The sequence below is a fragment of the Notolabrus celidotus genome, chromosome 4, assembly GCF_009762535.1.
Source record: "Notolabrus celidotus isolate fNotCel1 chromosome 4, fNotCel1.pri, whole genome shotgun sequence".
Classification (NCBI taxonomy): Eukaryota; Metazoa; Chordata; class Actinopteri; order Labriformes; family Labridae; genus Notolabrus; species Notolabrus celidotus.
Genome location: NC_048275.1, coordinates 12699677 through 12716895, shown reverse-complemented (window position 1 = coordinate 12716895; position 17219 = coordinate 12699677). Strand labels below are relative to the sequence as shown.

Sequence of the window (17219 nt, the reverse complement as noted above, 5' to 3'; positions counted from 1 at the left end):
GTAAGATACGATACGATACGATACGAGACGAGACGATGATACACTTAAATTATCTTATAGGGGAATTTGTTTGGACTGGTATGCAGTAAAAACAAAGATTTATCCACATAAGTATCGACAGAAAAAAACAATTTTAAACTAAAAACAATTATTTACACACAGTTGTGCAAACCAGACATTATCACTTTAAATGCTACAATGTGATTGGATAAGATGACATACTAGGATAAGATACTGCATTATACAACATTATACCATATGAATCGATACGATATGGTGCAATGCTAAAAAATAAGATAAGACATGAAACCATACCATACAATTAATGTTCTGGAGGGGAAATGTGTCTTAGATTTGAATGCTGAGCACATATCTCTTCTAAAAACAAACAAACAATAAAAACAAGCAACAATAAACATGCCTCTACCACCTACAACATCTAATGACTCAAACTGCACATCAGCTACTAGTACCAGATCTGCTCTTGCAAACCTAACTAAGGCTCAGACTCGTCCCTTTCATGTTTCTTCTCTTTAATCTGAGGTTAGGACTTTCCTAGCAGCTGTGATAAATCCTGTTTGTTAATGAGATGACACTTCCTGACCCGACTCTTCTTCCTCTTCTTTGAAAGGATAAGTGTGTGTGCACACATTTGTGTCTGCGAGTGTTTGTATCAGTGTGCATCTGTTTGTCTCAATGGGCCGGGGGTCCCACAGGGGCGAGTTGGTGACCCCGGTCTTGTCTGCTTCTATCCCAGATAAACTCTAATTGTCTGCTTACAACTGTTCCCTGGCACTGGGCTGGATGTTCTTCTCTATTCCGCAGGGCCTCAGCAGCACAAGAGCCATTTTGTCATGCAGATGGGCTGTGGGCAGGGCTGGGCAGGGCTGGGCGGAGGGCGAGTGGCGAGCACAGAGGGGCCTGAATGACCCGACCACATGGCTGCCAGAAGTGTGGGAGGGATGAGGCCTATTCAGCCCGGCCTCTTCAAAATGGCTTTTTAATGCCCTGACGCAGACACCAGACAAGCCCCTAATAGCCTAATATCCCACCTTTTCACCAGTTTAAGAAAAGGAGGGGGTGTTGGAAACAGGGAGAAAAGAGGAGGCGCGCAGAACGAGTGGAAAGCAGCCTGATTAATATTACATTAAATTAAAACTGATTTTTCTGGACTATTCTGACGCCGTTTTTCTCCCCCCTCCTCCACTTTCTCCTTGCCTTTTTAATACCTTCTCCTCCAGTCTTTGTGATTGCAAGTCATTTCCAATTCGTTTTGGTATTGATCTTGCCGTAGAAATCACTTTGGTAATTAGCTGCATTAGGGGCTGTATAGCAGGCTGAGGGGCTGTCCCTCTGATTTATCGCCGCTGTAATTCCCCGCGATCGCACAGAGATGAAAATGAACTCAATTAGGGCACTGCTAAGGCTGCATGGGCACCCACATAGAGTTCCAATGGAAAAATTAATAGTCCTCTTGTTGTTTAACAGTCTAATGAATGTAAATAAAGGTTATCCACTGTAATAGGCTGTAGGCTTGTAGGTTGCTTCAAGTAAGAAGTTGCAGAGAGCTGTTTGTCACCTGTGCCTGCATGTGTAGCAGATAATTCACCAAGAATTCAGTGCAGATTATTTCATTTTTGGTACCAGAGTTAAAGGACATATAGGGAGCAAAGAAACAAGGATGTTGGTGCAAATACAGTGGATGTAAGGGGTGTTAAGAAGAAATCAGTCAGCTCTACCTGTTCAGGTTTGATGTGTTCTGAAGTGGGGAAGACATCAGGGTAAGAAGGACGTTCAAACACGCGGTCCAAGGCCTCCAGCTGCTGCTGGGTGAAGGCGTCTGCCCGCAGGTGCTTCCTTAAACTCTCCACGCTGCCCTGAGAGTCGCTGCCAGGGCCCGAGCCATCAGAGCCGTCTGGAAAAAGAAGGAAAGGAAGAAGGGAAGAAGAGGGGGAAGAAGGCAATGACACCTGCATCAGGGCATATAGCTACAGTCTCTTTTACTTTATTTTCTTCTAGCAACGAGAGATAAGCATGAGGAGAAATTTGTTTTGAGCTCAACGATGGCGAATGAGGAGCAGGAGTAAATTCAGGGAGACCCACCAGCACGACTGCCTTTTATCTTGTCTGTCTTCCTCTCACACACATATACACTCGCTCAAGCAGCTTCCCCCCTCCCCTCCTCACGGCCACCATCAGCACGGTCATCATGTGATAGGTCTATGGTAATTGATGGATTACCTTCAGTGCAAATATATACTTGTAAGGGAGAGCGTGTGTTTCAGGAGGAGAAACTGGGGCTGCCGATTACATACAGAGCCTCTCATTCTGCCGGTGGGAAATGGAGAGCCATTATTTAACTGCACTATTTCCTCCTGAACATATTACCCTCCCCTCTCTCCGTCTCTCTCTGTTCTCTCTCTCCATCCCCCCTGCATATTGCCTGTCTTCTGGAAAACAGAATGGAGTGGGGACGGCACTCAGGGCCGAATGAGGCTGGGGCGTCGAGGGCAAGCGTATGCATTTCCTCACTTGGTCACACTATAAACAAATGAGCCTGTGCTTCCCTCATTCTCCTGATCTCTGACCCTATCAACCCGGCCACTACGGCTGCAGCAGCTCTCCCTGTGCTCTCTCATCAAGTCCTGAACACCGAACGAAAAAACCATTCTGCTGCTAAAACCTCCAGCCAGCATCCCAGGAACCCTCCACTCTACTTCCCTGCCTCCTACCGCCCTCCCTTCCTCCCTTTTACCCGGCCGCCAACAGCGAATGAGGGCTTTAGCTCCCATACAAATCTGTCATTCTAAATTTGCAGCAGATTATGTTCTCTCCTGGGCGAGCCGGTGGTGATATATGATATGCAAGGCCGCTATTGATTGCCTGATCCGCCGGCAGAGGAGGGGAGGCGAAATGAACTTGGAATGAACATCATGCCTCAACTCATTGTGCGTATAATACTCTACTTAATCCCACATTTTTCTGTGCTATGGAATTCAATTGATCAATCATGTTCCACTGATGGTACCATTTCAGGGGCGTTATTGCCATTCTGCTCGGCTGCTTGACCTTTTTTCAATGGCTGAGGCCAGAGGATGAACCCGACTCGCACCAAGAAATAGATCCATGGAGAGAATGGAATAGAGGACTGCAATTGGGTATGAGTGTGTGTGTAGATGACAGTGTGTGAGTATGTTTCACAGCTAAATTATATTGACTGTAGCTTTGTCTAACATTTATGAAGAAATCAAGATTTCTCTTGCTACTTTTTTCTTTTTTTCTTTTAGCATAGCATAGCATTTTCTCTTATTTTTGAAACAGCTCCCTTGGGTGGAGCGCCAGCAGTAGTGTTGCTGTATGAAACTCAATCGTTGTCTGTGGTACAGAAGAAAATGGAGTCATTAATTACCTCGTATCAGCTGGTCTGAGAAAAGAGGCAAGCCGGATCAATAGCAACTGTTTGTCATTCACTGTGGAGGAGCGTGCTTACACTCAGCTCAACCTCACATTTAGTAAGGCCTACTGAACTAGCTAAAGAAGGACAGCATTGGTGCAATTTTTGTTGTGAAAATATAAACATAAAAACAAACAATAAAATGAAATGTAAAGGAGAAGAGCCTGAAGACTGATTGGACATGATTTAAACAAAAAAAAAATCTGGATTGGCGCTCTGAGGCTGGTAAATGTTTGTGTGAAGCTGTAATGAGGAGGGAAACAGGCCTTATTTTTTTACTAAGGTTCAGTTTGGACTGCACAGTTTTTATATCTCTAACCTCTCTGTTCTATAAGTGAATATATTTCAATTTTATGGGCTCCAAAAATTACTGATTTGGCCTTTAAATGGTAAAAGTAGTAAATCATTTATTTCCAGAATTCACCATTAGAGCTTCATGTTTGACATATATCATAAGATAGCTGCAATAAATCAGATTCATCCTTTGACAGTCAGCGTGTCAAGTGGGGTGTGAAGCCCGACTGTCAGATTGTGTGTGTGTGTGTGTGTGTGTGTGTGTGTGTGTGTGTGTGTCTCATTGACTGCCTTGTTTCATTTTCGCTGTGTTTCTTCAACCCCTCTGGGTGTCTCAGCAGGTATTCTCTTATCTCTCCCACAGCACCAGCTGACTGCGTCTCTTCGTTTTAACACCAAAGTGTGAGGAGACAAAGCGAGATAAAAACAAGACTCTCCAACAGTGACACTCACACATCAACACCAAAGCGGCTTACTTTCTGCTTGATACTTTCTTTGATCAGCCTTAACAGACGGACTCTGTTTGGCCTGTTTGAGGACATACTGCTCAAAGAAATTAGAGAAGCTAGTCGCTACAAAGACAATCCTGGTCCACCATAGAAGTTAGAGTTTGTGAAGTTTGATGGTATTTGCTGTATGGGGAGTTAAAACTGGAAGTATTATAACAAATACAGCCTTGCATTTTGTTATTCTGACGACTTTAACAACTTTAAACTTATTTGTGTTCCTTAAGTTTTTTGGGGTAGCGTGGTTTATCATGATGTTTTCATTTTAAGCCACATGTGCAGATTTGTATCAATCTGAACAAAATTACAGCTGCTCTCTTTCGCGAAACAATATGATAAGAAGCCAACTAGCTCAACCTCACGCACCTTCAGCCATTTGTACACACTTACATATCTAACCAATGACAGGAGCTACTCTGACACAGACCACAATGGTATCAAAAGCTTGTTCTGTTTTGCTTTGTCTCTAAGGGGGATGTTAACGTCCTGCGGTGGCACGGTGGTACTTTATGTCCTTCTTTCATCTCCCCTGTTCCTGTGATAAGATAACTCAGAGGAGAGGAGTGGAGAGGAGAGGTGGAGGGGTGGAGGAGGGGGTGCTTGTTTGAAAGGCAAATGAATTCCTCCACACTGCCTGGCGCTCTCCGTAAATCAATGGCGCGGGGTTTCCCAGATCAGAGGCTGCGAGTGCTCCGCTGATAGGTGAAATGATGCCATCGCAAATTGTGGATCATTTGTTGATGTTTTTAAAAATGCAGTTATGCTTGAGGAAAAAAGAGAGGGAGCGACAGAGAGAGAGGGAGGGAGAGAGAGAGAGAGAGAGAGCGCAAACAAACTGGTATACCCAGAGGGTGAACACTCCTCCCCTGTAAGCTAGCTATATTTATGAAAGCTCTGAAGCGGAAAGGAGAGAGGTGGTGGGTGGGAGAGAGAGGGAGAGAGGGGGAGAGAAGCAGCAGCACTGCCATGGCTGTTAAGATCCTGTTATGTTGTGGCGTGTTTAAGAGCTTTATTAATTCGATTTAGCACCACCAACCAGTGTACTGACTGTCAGCAGGCAGAGAGATGCTTATGTGATGTTTGCACTCACTGCCAGCACTGAGAGTGAGCTGATGGTATTTTGAAGCACTCTGCTGATTTTATTTACTTTGATTTTAAAGCTCAGATTCAGCCTGACACAGAAAGACAAAATAAAAGTACAATTTGGAAACCTTTTGAGAGTCTGCAATAAATATATGAGGGAGGCTGCTGATTGGGTGGTATATTGAGTTAACTGTAAGGTAGAAGGTTTGATCCCTGATCAAGGCCTCGGGAAAATGTTTTTTTGTTTGAAATTAGTCGCAAAAATCTAAATTTTTGAACCAAAATATTCAAGTTTGATAAAACGGTCGCTGAAAAAAGATTGCTGCCCTGCAAAAAATCCCAAAGTACCTCCACTTTGCACTGGGTTACAATGTTTTTCCACTCTTTCAAATTGAAGATCTGATTCAGTTTTAGGCTTAAATGAGCTGATGAGAAGGATAGTTTTACAGTGCATCGTCTCCCTCTTTAGTGTTACTCCATTCCCATCTCTTTGTCCTCCTCTGCTTTCATCCCTCCCTCCTCTGGACCAGTCTGTCGTTTAGCGTTGCCACCCTGTGCTGCAAGTATTTGTGGAAAATGCAATTAACGTATCCCCTCTTTTCTCTCGCCTTTTCTCCCTCCTCAAGCTGAGTAATGCATCGCTCCATTAATTCTCGGCATCACTGCCCGTAATTGACTTTTCTCTGACATGATTCCTCTCCATTGAATGAATTCTCTCTCCTTACATTTTTGTGACGGGTCTCATTGTGTGTTGTTTACAACTGTACGTGGGTTCTCTCTACAGCCATGTTTATAAAAGTGAATGGTGAACCCACAAGACGCAGGAAGAAGAGGGATGGACGATAAGAGGAGAAATTAAATGTTGAAGAGGACGAGGAGGAGGAGGAGGGGGGAATGCAATGTGGACCTCTTTGTGTGCTCCTCTACTGTCGGGGCCCTAACAGCTTCTTGTCTCTGTGTTACGCTCTGTGGCCCCTCTCAAACCTGAGCCTTTCCCCCGCACACACACCCCATCAGGGCCATCATGGTGCTCATGATTCCATTTATTTCTGCCTCGCTCTGGATGCATTTATTTTCTAAAGTGATCCTCTATTGACTCATTGTCATGGACTGGCTTGACTAGCCAACCAGTGTAGGCCCAGGTTCAAATCCATACACTAACTGATTTGAACTCCACAAATGGGTCGTATGTGTTAAAAGATACGCAACGAACGAGCTTGAAAAGAGGCCAAATATCAAATTCGAACAAATCAAAACAGCCACTGTATTCATTTTTTTCCTGCACCTTTTGGACAAGGTTGATATGACTCTCTCTTTTTATGTCATGAATGAACAACCTGCTGGGCCATATTTTTTTCCCCTCTCCCTGCTTACACACTCATAAGCTCCTTCTACACTCATCCCACACCCACGCTACAATCACAAGTTATGACCTTTGCTTTCTCAATCTGATTTATCACCGCAGCTCCCTGCTGCCTGTCCTCCCTGGAGCTCCACTGGGCTCCATCCCGGGGCCCCGATGAGAGAAACATACAGTGAGGTCACATCAACCTGAGTGCATACAGCAGCAGGGTCAGGAGTGAGCTGTCACTGTGTGCAAGACAAGGAAAGCTCTGAATTTACATAAACATACACTCCTTTATAGAATTAGCACTTCTGATGGAATTTGATCTTGTGATAATTCGATGGAAACTTTACTCAAAAGATAACTGGAGGCTTGAACTTTTCTAAGGAGTACATGGACCTCCTGAGCTATAATACACATTTGACAGTCTCCCTGCAGTTGTCACCCAATCCTCTCTCTCTTTTCTTGGCTTCCACTTCCACCATAGGTTTAAATGACTGAGCGAGAGCATGCTGTACAACAGGCTAATTTCCCCACTCCACTATTAATGCATTTGGCAGGAACAACATTCCATTTCCTGTAATGAGATACACAAATAAATCTGGCTATGGATAGACTCAGGGTGGTGGTGGTGGTGGTGGGAGAAGGAGGAGAAGGGTGGAGGGGGGCGTTATGGGGGGGGGGGTGCATTGAGACGCATTCTCCCAGCACTGGCATAATTGGTATCGCTGCTTGCAGACATGCAAACCAATCTCTGCACAGATAGGGCTGAGACTCTCTCTTTTCCCCCCTTAAGGCTATTTCTTTTGTCTTTGCGATAGCTTGCACATCCAAGATAGAAGGAGGGGAAGAGGGGGGAGATGTTAATTTGTGAATTAATAGCTTTTCTCTGCAGAATTGCAAATTCTTTTAAATGTCACTATGTTCACTGTGCGAGGAGCATCTGAAGTTGCAAACAGACACACTTTGCACACACATTTCCCTGCATCAGGTGTGTGTACGTGCATGCACGAATCCTAAAACTAATCCTTTCTCGACTCCTCACTCCTTTCCCTCCTCCCACTCCTCCTCCCTGTGCTCCTCTTCCTCCTCCCATCTTCACTCTCGAAGCTGTCCAGTGTAACATGCTACTTTTAATTTGCAATAACACATGACAAGGACAGATTAATGGCTCTTATGGCACCCATGTCCCTGAAGCTCGTCTTACGGGGGACCTGGTGTACATAACGCGTGTCACACTACATTATCTCTACAGCCCTCCAGTAATGGGGACCTTTTTCTTCCTCAAAGGGCAACCGTTGACTTCAGCCACACCGAGATCACACAGTACCACTATCACAATGCTGTGCAATGCTTTTTTCATAGTCAAATCACTGCACTGTGGACACAGAAACACAAGACATGCAAATAGAATCTCATTTTTTCACTTACTTATTTATCCTTTTTACCTCTTCGTGTATGTACTAAGTTGTCTGACAAGGTTACATGTTAATATTTTAACATTATAGCAGGCCCTCTTTAACTGTCACATAAACACAGCTAACTCTGGAAGCTCAGACCTTTCTTATAGCTTCATTTTGTTAAAGAAGAACAATACTGAAATTATTTTTTACTTGTTAGAGATTAAAAATGGCAAGGATTAACCAAGCCTGTTAAAAAGGAGACATTTTACTTTACAATAAACTCTTTCTATTTATTTTTTCCTGAAAAACAGTTTTAAATTAGCTACATTTTGATCACTGTATATTAAATGTGAAGCCATTACATGGAAAATAGGATTTTCCACAGTCACTTTGGCTTCATTTTCTCTCATTTCTTGTGAGATTATTTATTGGAAAAATAAATCCTTCCAGCCTCATCCTCATAAGCTCATAACACTGAAAAAGCAGAAACAGTAAATAGAGAGGAAAGTGTGGTGGTCTGGTTGACCAAAGCAAAAGAGAAGGTTGTCTAACTTGAACTTACAATGTCCTATTTTCCTTCCATCCAAGTGGTTGCCACTCCAGAGAACTAAAGAGACAGAAACATAAAAGAAGGAAGTGGCCTGTTGTGGTGAGTGCTCTTTGAGATCATTTTCAACCATATCATCCCATCAACCCCCTCAAAGCAGCACACACACACACACACACACAAAAAACACACACATTATAACACACACAAAATGCACACACACAGGCAGCCCCCTCCCTGCCTGCCTGCCTGCACCGGTCTGTTCCTACACCTGTTCAGGCCTCCACCAGGGACATGTTAATTCATAGGCATTAAAAAAGCCAATTGTTTGCAAAACCGATAATCTATTAGCCCTCAGGCCGTGTGTGTCCACTCTCGTGCCTTGGAATGAGAAATTCTGGCTTGGACCGGGTAAGCTTCCACTTAATCTTTGAGCATATCTAGGTCTGTTTTCATGCCAGTCCCCTGGTAGTGTATATAGTCTAGAATACAAGCTTAAAATACTTCAAATTCGATGTTTTAATGCTCTCAAGCATCATAGAGTTCAATTAAATCTTTGAAAATAGAAAATAAAATAACTGTCTGACAGTATCATTTCAAAGCTTCTTTTTCTGTCTACTTTTTACATCATAGAAACAAAAGTAAGAAGCAGCAGCAGGGATGCCTTACCAAGGGAGGGATTACAGTTGTATGACAGCTATATGGGATATCTACAGTACATCTAAACATGGCATAAAATAGAGATGCAGCTCTGAGGGCGTATGGTAAAACATAGGGCATCAAAAAAAAAAAGCTGATTGAATCGCAACACTCTCTCTTAACACTCGCCCCAGCCTGATATACAACATAACAAGTCACTGGAGACAGCACACAGAAACACACTTGGCTGCAGCGCTGTCATAAATGCCATCTTCTTCCTCTTCACACACACAGGGAAAAAATGTAGGAGACGGGTGATGGAGAGAATTAAAGGGATGGAACAAAAATAAAATAAAAGAAGAGGGATATTGTGTGTTGACTTTTCTTACCTTCGTCGCGTTTCCTCTTCTCACCGTTGGAGCGGGGAATACCCAGAATGCCATTGATGGAGTAGGATCCTACAGGGTCATTGGAGGCGCTGGACACAGGGGGCGAGGTTGTGCTGGGCACTGATGGAGAAAGCAGAGTCGATGTGTTTTTTATTTGGGTTTATATTCAGGTACATGTGTACAAAATAACTAAAAAAGTGTGTTCACATGAGCGTTTTTCTTATTGGCTCTTTTTCGTGTGCTGTAATTTGTGTGCTGCCTCCCTTTTCGCTCACCTATAGTGTGTCCGGGCGTGGAGAGTGGCGTGACAGATCCATCAGGGGACGGGTGGAATTGCTGCTGGACTTTGGTGCGGATAATCCTGGCAAAGTGAACAACAGACACGGATCAATCAATACGGCTTCCAGAGCATGGAGATTTCACACCAAAACCCGGGCGCCCCGGCCGGGACACTTAAACACGCCACATCAGGTCCACTTACACTCGTGCATGTACAAGTGCTCCACCGTTTGGGGGCCGCTTGTACCCTCAAATTCAGGCCCCCCTCTTCTGTCACAAATAGCCAATCTCAGGGCTTTAGGGCCAATCTCTGTGCTCCTGTGTGAGGCTGAATGGGTTCTGCCCCCTGAGATTGTGGATTCAATCTAGCTGGATTCTGAGGTTAGAAATATGATAAAGTCCCCACAGCAGTAAGATGTGATGTGGCGGGAAAGTCTTCATTGCACTTTGGTCTGAATGATCTTGCAAACAAAGCATGAAATCACATCAATTCACCTCAATGATCAGCTTCACTGGCTCTACCTGGCCAACTCTAATAATCTCCCTCTCCTGCTCCCCTCTCCCTCTTTTCTCTTCACTTGCTCTCTTTATCTCTCCATCGCTCAAAGCTGATCTTTTGCTCCTCTCTCTCTCCAAACCTCATCCCCTTTTTTCTCATTTCTTCTCTTTGTACTGTACTTCACAATTTCTGTCTTCCAAACCCCTCATCTCTGTCTCTCCTCTGATTCCTCGCTGTATTCCCTGCCTCCTCTCCCCTGTCTGCTGTAGTTTTTTTGGTCTTTTTGTTGCTCAGTGTTGCACACAGGAGTCCTCCAGGCTCACTGAGGACCACAGCTTATATTGATCGGGACTCCAGGATAGAAAAGTTGACGACAAATGGCAGTGAGGAATCCGCAAATGCAAATGTTGATCTATAAATTCCATGTGACAGGAAAGCAATAAGGTCTTATTGGGCCAACCTGAGACCTACTGCCACATCCAGTGTGCTGTAATGACATAAATATGTAATAAATAAAAGAGGTGTCAGATGATTTAAAATTAGAGGCCTTAGAGATAATGTCACATCTGTAAATTTGAGGTTTGGTGTAACTCTTTCAAGGTAGAGTGGGATTTAGTGTAGCCAGCTTTAGCTCTTACGGGACGTGATCGCATTACATTAAACCATGACTGTGGTAATCTTCTGATTGACAGATGAACGTGAGATCATTGACTAACAGGCAGCGTTGTGTACCGACAGAAAATCCCACATGGACGCCCCTCTCACAGGAGAGGTGTGACAAAAACAGACTTTTACAGACTGCAGATGAGGAGAACGAGGTTTCATGCATGCAGCAGTGAGCCATCAGCTCTGACTCAGGCAGCTATGGGGTTAAGTTCCTCAGGGGGCAAAAATGTACATCACACTCTTTTCATTCCCCTCACTATCTCATGTGTCCTCCATACTCTCTCCTCCAGGCAGGGCAACAAAGGCTCCTCCAGAAAACACACATCAATATTTTATTTGAATTTCTAACATCTCACCACAACAGTTATCTGACCTCATGACTCGAGGGAGCCTCATAAATTCAAGGACTTTGTTTCAAGTCTATGTTGTTGCTATTGAATAAGCAATCTGGATGGCTGAATTAACGACTTCTGCGTTTGGGTGTTGTAAAGAAAAAAAACATCTCCAAAGAAAGATTAAAATGTGGATCAATACGATTGAAAGCCGCTTAGGAGCTTCTGTGTACGCCTCCGTCTCCAGCGGGTGGAAACTCCTCTCTGCGGCAGCACAACAAAGTGCAACCCAGTCTCTGTGTAATCTTTAATAATTCATGCAGGAAAAATGTGTTTAAAGCCAGGACATCCTCTTTAGTCAACAGAGCAGAGGTCAGACCTCTGTAACCACAGAGACCACCAGGGGTCCACTGTGTCTGTCTCTCTCTCTCCCTCTGACTGCCTGTTTGACTTCTCTTCCTCACACTCTTCCTCCTCCACATGTCTCCCAATCCTCCCTTCAAGAGCAACAGCACGAAACTGCATTAAAACAGTCTGTAATGTGAAAGCTAAGGATAATTATTACTGGAGTTAAGGTTTAAAGACATTATTAAACATTCCTGTGCATATTTTGTTTGTTAAAGAATTTTCAATTAACATTTTTTTAATGCATATAAATATTTAAGAGTACAATTCAAAAATAAAAGCAGCTTAAAGTTATGTAGTAATTGGTTAAAATTTTGAATGCTGTTTTATTTCTCTTAAAACCTGAGAGTTAAACCTGAAGATTTCTGCCTTTGTGAATTTCATTGTTGCTTTTTTCTGAAGTGCTTCATAAATATAGGTTATTATTAGAATTAAAAATGCTGTTTTATCCATTGTTACATGGTCTTATTATGATTATTAAGCTGCCAAAATATTTTTTTAAAGGACACAATTTCTCCTGAAATTTTGTTTCATTATCAAAAATGTTCTAGGAGTAAAACATTAAAAACTGCTCTCAAACACCATTGAATACATTTCCCAGGTTTTATAAACAACAGGTGAAACAGAGGAAGGCGCCAAATAACCTGTTGAAAGCAGAATTTCCACTGCAGTAATAATCTCAGTAATATTTCTATCATTTTTTTGTGAAGATTCATCCATCTCCTGCATTTAGCTGCCTGTGTTATGAGACTCTCTTCAGCTCATTAAAATGTAATGCGGATGACCAGCTCTCTGGAACAGTGCCTCCTAACCAAAGTTCATCACTCGCAGCCACTATGGAGCTTTTTTTCACTTTGCACACACATGCACACATGAGGGCTTTTCACCGGTGTCCTCTGTCTAAAGACACTTTGTCCACTGCTGTCCCGCTTCACGAGGAAAGGTGAGGGTGTAGGGTGTCTGCTGCTTTGGAACAGAAACTCTTTTATAGTCCTTTTACGCATAAATCAACACTGTTGTAGCTCGGAGGTAGTCTTTAATTTCTAGATTTATTGCATTAGTTAAAACAAAAAACAACATAAACAACGAGGATGATACTAATGATAATTGTGTTTTGATTTGCACAGGAATCATTTGGAATTGTTCAGCCACACCATGAGCGTAAATGTGTGGTGTTTTGTCGCTCCACATTCCCCTCCGTGTTGGGAAACAGAGCAATCGGTTGGCAATAAAGAGGCTGCTGCCGTTCCTGTCGCAGTGTGGTCCGCGTATTGAACGACTTTGTTGGGTATTTCCCTCCGCCTCTGGATCTGGTTACGCGGTATTGATCGGTTTTTATCGAGACAGATGTGATTCTTCGTGGCCCCAGCCTCAGCCCCCGTGCTGGCTGTGTTGTGGAGGGCCGCGAAGGGGATTGAATTGCACATGTGAGACCACCCCGGATAGGGGACAGTCTCGTGCTGGGACTATCTCCAGCTCAGTATGTGAAGATAAAACACATATGTGCTTATTTTAGAGCTGATTTATTCCCATTGCGCGTAGAGAATTATTTTCCCTGCGAGGTCTCATCTGTTTTTCCACTCAAATTTAACCCACCCAAGCATTTACGCACACATTTACCAACACTATGTTTCAAAAGAGGAGTTACGCTTCTTGGAACAATTTGGCATAACTAAATTAAATTAAAACAATGATTTCCACCTACCTGTTGATGGATGAAACGCTAGGAACAGTGTCGTTGTCGCATACGCCCTCTGCCAGAAGTCGGTCCCTTATCTCCCAAGCGAACATGGTTGGATTCTGGCGCTTGTAATCAGCTATTTTATCCACCACTTTCGGAGTTGCAACCTTTGGTTTGGAGCCACCAATGACTCCGGGTTTAATACTGCCGGTTTCATAGTACCTGCATGGGGACAGAGGGGTTTGTTCCTGAATGGATCCTTCTTTTAAATTAACAATCATGTCTAATTGATGGGAAAGTGTTTCAAAAATCGTCTGTGTGGAAACAAATCTCGGCCGAATTTATTGCCAAAAAAAATAAAAATACCTACAAATATGATGGCGGATTTAACCTATATATTTGCCTGAATATGTGCTGTATAATGGGGCTAACTGGGTGCCAGCTGGTAGGTGAACAGAGCAGATTTTTCCACGAAAAGCAGTGTCATTAAAATCACACAATATAAGCAGTGAGACGAACAAAACAAAGGACAGTTTGGAGCTCATTTTTCAGTCTCCATGAGCTTACAGCAGCATGCACGACATGCCACCATGACCTGTCTGTAAATGTTGGTGACAAACATTCAGTGTGTGTGAAATGAAATACCTCTGAAATGCCTTCTGATAGCTGAAAAAAATATATTTCAAAATATTATCTCACAGGATCTGTGCTCTGAAGTTATAAAATTATATGGTAGAGCTAAATTCTCAGATTAAAAGAAGACTGATGGAAAATAAAAGTGTGGTGTTTTTCTTATGGATTATGACAGTCAAAGGTAAGATTGTAGTGGCCTTTAAATGTAGTGTTTTTCACTTATTCCAGATACATTCCTAAATATTTTCATTGCCTGAAAATTTAGTTTTCAAATGAATTCTTTTTTTTTAAATACCGTATACAGTCTCCCATCAAATTAAAACAGCCTCATAATCCTCAGCGATATTTTGTGCGTAATTTTTTATTTTAGGCCTCCAAAAATTTATTTCATGATTATGATGCTTTCTCTTGCAAAGGCTGCAGGTGATGGATAGAAAATCTCGGACGCAGAACTGCTGTGTTCAAGCAAAAAAAGGGCAAAGAAAAAAAAAATGACCTGCCTATATAACCGATGACTGAGGCTGAAATAGAGCTGGGTGCGCACATACGAGCTCTATAGAAGATTGATGTTTGACACACATTAAAGGGCTCTGGTGGTGGTGGAGGTGGAGGTGGTGTTTAGTGGTGTTGGATCCCCTCTTTTTACCTGCCGAGGATTTTGCTGACACAGCCGTGACTGACCCGTAGCTGTCTGGAGATGTCGCAGGGCCGGACACCCTGGTGGGCCAGCTCCACGATCCGCTGCCGGACCACGTCCGGGAGGGGTCTGCCGTTGACAAACACCCCGCCGAGCTGGTTCACACCGCCGTGCCCTGCGTGGGACACAACAGCAGCAGAGGGGAGCATAACATTACATACCTGCAGAGATACTGGGGGCTACGGAGCCAGTTTGGTATATTTTTATTGTATCCTATACGTGTTTTATTTACATTATAACAGGTTAGATAACATTATATTGATACACACGTAAGTACAGTGGGCCAACATGCAGAGCCAAACACATTTTTATGTTGGCTTTGTTTGAGTGATTTCTGAGAGATTTGATGATGATGATAATGATGATGATAATAATAATAATAATAATAATAATAATAATAATAATAATAATAATAATATACTGATAATAATAATAATATACTGATAATATGTGATACAGTTACTCTGCCTGCCATTCAAAATAAAAGGAAATATCAAAATAAAATAAAAGCCTCATAAAACAAACATCATTAAATTTTAAAATAAACGCACTTCATTGGCTGGTTTGATTCCCACAAATAGGAGTTAAACTCCTTCTCCATTCTAAATAACTCTGGACTGCTTGCCTGATATTTTCCAGCAGCCTCTCCTCCTCTGCAGCCTAACACATGTCGCACATATTACGTTTCAGCCTGTTTAATTTTCCTCGCACAATTATTGTAAATAATTCAAAGTAGCTTTGATAACTCATATTACAAACGTGGACGGTGCGATTGAAGAGGAATGAATTATTTAGGCTCAGTCCGGCTCTCCTTTACTCATATCGTGAGGAGGAAAACATAAACAGCTCAGCTTTATTTTTCTCCTTTATTTTGAAATGTTAAGAGAGAGGGAGAGGAGAATAAAGAGAGACTTTTATATCAATTTACACACAGTAGGCTGGTGTGTCTCTAACTGTCATTTCACAGGTCATAAAAGCTTTGTATTTAAATTTGAGGAGTTTGTCACTGAGGGGTAAATGCTGCTTTAAGTCGGACAGTAGACGTTTTTATTTTAATTAAAACCTAAGTCAATAAAGCTTCACAGCAAAAATATATCTATATATTAAAAACAAACTATTTTAAGTCATCCTAGTAGCATTCAAAATATTAATAAAGTTCCAGATTTTTCTAAAACACCAATAACTATTTTTGTATTCATTTTAGTTTCAGCAAAAATCAACGTTAATACGTCTGTTTTTTAAAGACTTTCCAGGACAAACTTTGACATGTTTTCAAGGATCAAAATATTCAATTGGGCGATTTTCTTTAACGTGTTAAAATTTTGAAAGTTGCCTCTACTTCCATTAGGCACAAGGAATCAAACCTATAACAATCCTTAATGGACTTCAATTAACAAATAAAATCTGTAAGCGCGCAACCTAGGCACGTTTTCTTTGTAAATTAGACCTGGAACCTTGTAGAGATATCTGATCTATTTTTTTCCACGGGTGAAATGATAAAAACAGAAGAGTTTCAGTGTGTAAACTTCAGATACTCACGGTGCATCGCCGAGAACGGGTCTGCTTTGCAGTGAATATCCATGGGATAGCAAAGGAAAGAAAGGTAATCGACTGAGGTCGCCGTTTCGCCTCGATGGTGCAGCTTTATAGGGGTAAAAAAAAGAAACCAGGACCTGGAGTAAAACAGTCCGTGTGGGCAGAGTCCGCGGGCTGCAGCGATCGACAACTTCTAGGGGAGTTTTCCTCTTCTTCAAACTCTTCGTGTGCAGAGAGGATGTCAGGTGCAGAGCATGACCCGCGCGTGTGCAGAGCGCACCGGCCGCAGCAACATGGACTCAAAGCGGCTCACAGTTTGTCTTTCAGGGACATGATGAGGAAAACAAAAGCAGGGAACGCTGAAGGTCCACGGGTCCGCAGCGGCCGAAAACAATCCCTCTCCTCTGACGGTGGAGCGGCAGGCTCGCGCTCTAATCAGATCTGGGCGGAGATGACAACAACATGGACACGGAGCAGCACGGAGCACTGTGTGTGTATGTGTGTGTGTGTGTCCCCCTCTCCTCCGGAATGGGCTGTGCCTGAGCGGAGCTTTGGGCTGAGAATGAAACCCCTCTGCTTGTGTGTCTGTTTCTAAAAGCTGCAGTCCCACAGATCACCCCCCTCCTCCCCTCCACCCCCTCCTCCTGCTGCTGCTGCCTCCATCCCACAGATCCCTCGCATAGAGATGGATGACTTGTCAGACAAAGGCAATAGATTCCAACACTTTGTGATTCGCCCACGTAAAAACCTGCAGCTCAAATGAGGAGGTCCCTGCATCCGACAGCCAGGAAGGGGAGGGAGACGAAATGGGAAATGATGAGACTTTGGGGT

General features: G+C 43.0%; 1 protein-coding gene across 2 annotated transcripts in view; it reads right to left on the bottom strand.

Moving 5' to 3' along the window:
• pax2a (paired box 2a) overlaps window positions 1-16994 on the bottom strand; it is a 30119-nt gene extending 13125 nt beyond the window's left edge. For both annotated transcript variants that reach the window (XM_034682567.1, XM_034682566.1), the window contains exons 1-7: window positions 16392-16994; window positions 14802-14967; window positions 13547-13744; window positions 9936-10021; window positions 9661-9780; window positions 8648-8692; window positions 1740-1915 (exon numbers count right to left, since the gene is read on the bottom strand). In XM_034682567.1, the coding sequence (XP_034538458.1) occupies window positions 1740-1915; window positions 8648-8692; window positions 9661-9780; window positions 9936-10021; window positions 13547-13744; window positions 14802-14967; window positions 16392-16434 (834 nt within the window). In that variant the 5' untranslated portion in view covers window positions 16435-16994. The remainder of the gene's footprint in view (window positions 1-1739; window positions 1916-8647; window positions 8693-9660; window positions 9781-9935; window positions 10022-13546; window positions 13745-14801; window positions 14968-16391) is intronic.
• Window positions 16995-17219: the final 225 nt, after the last annotated feature.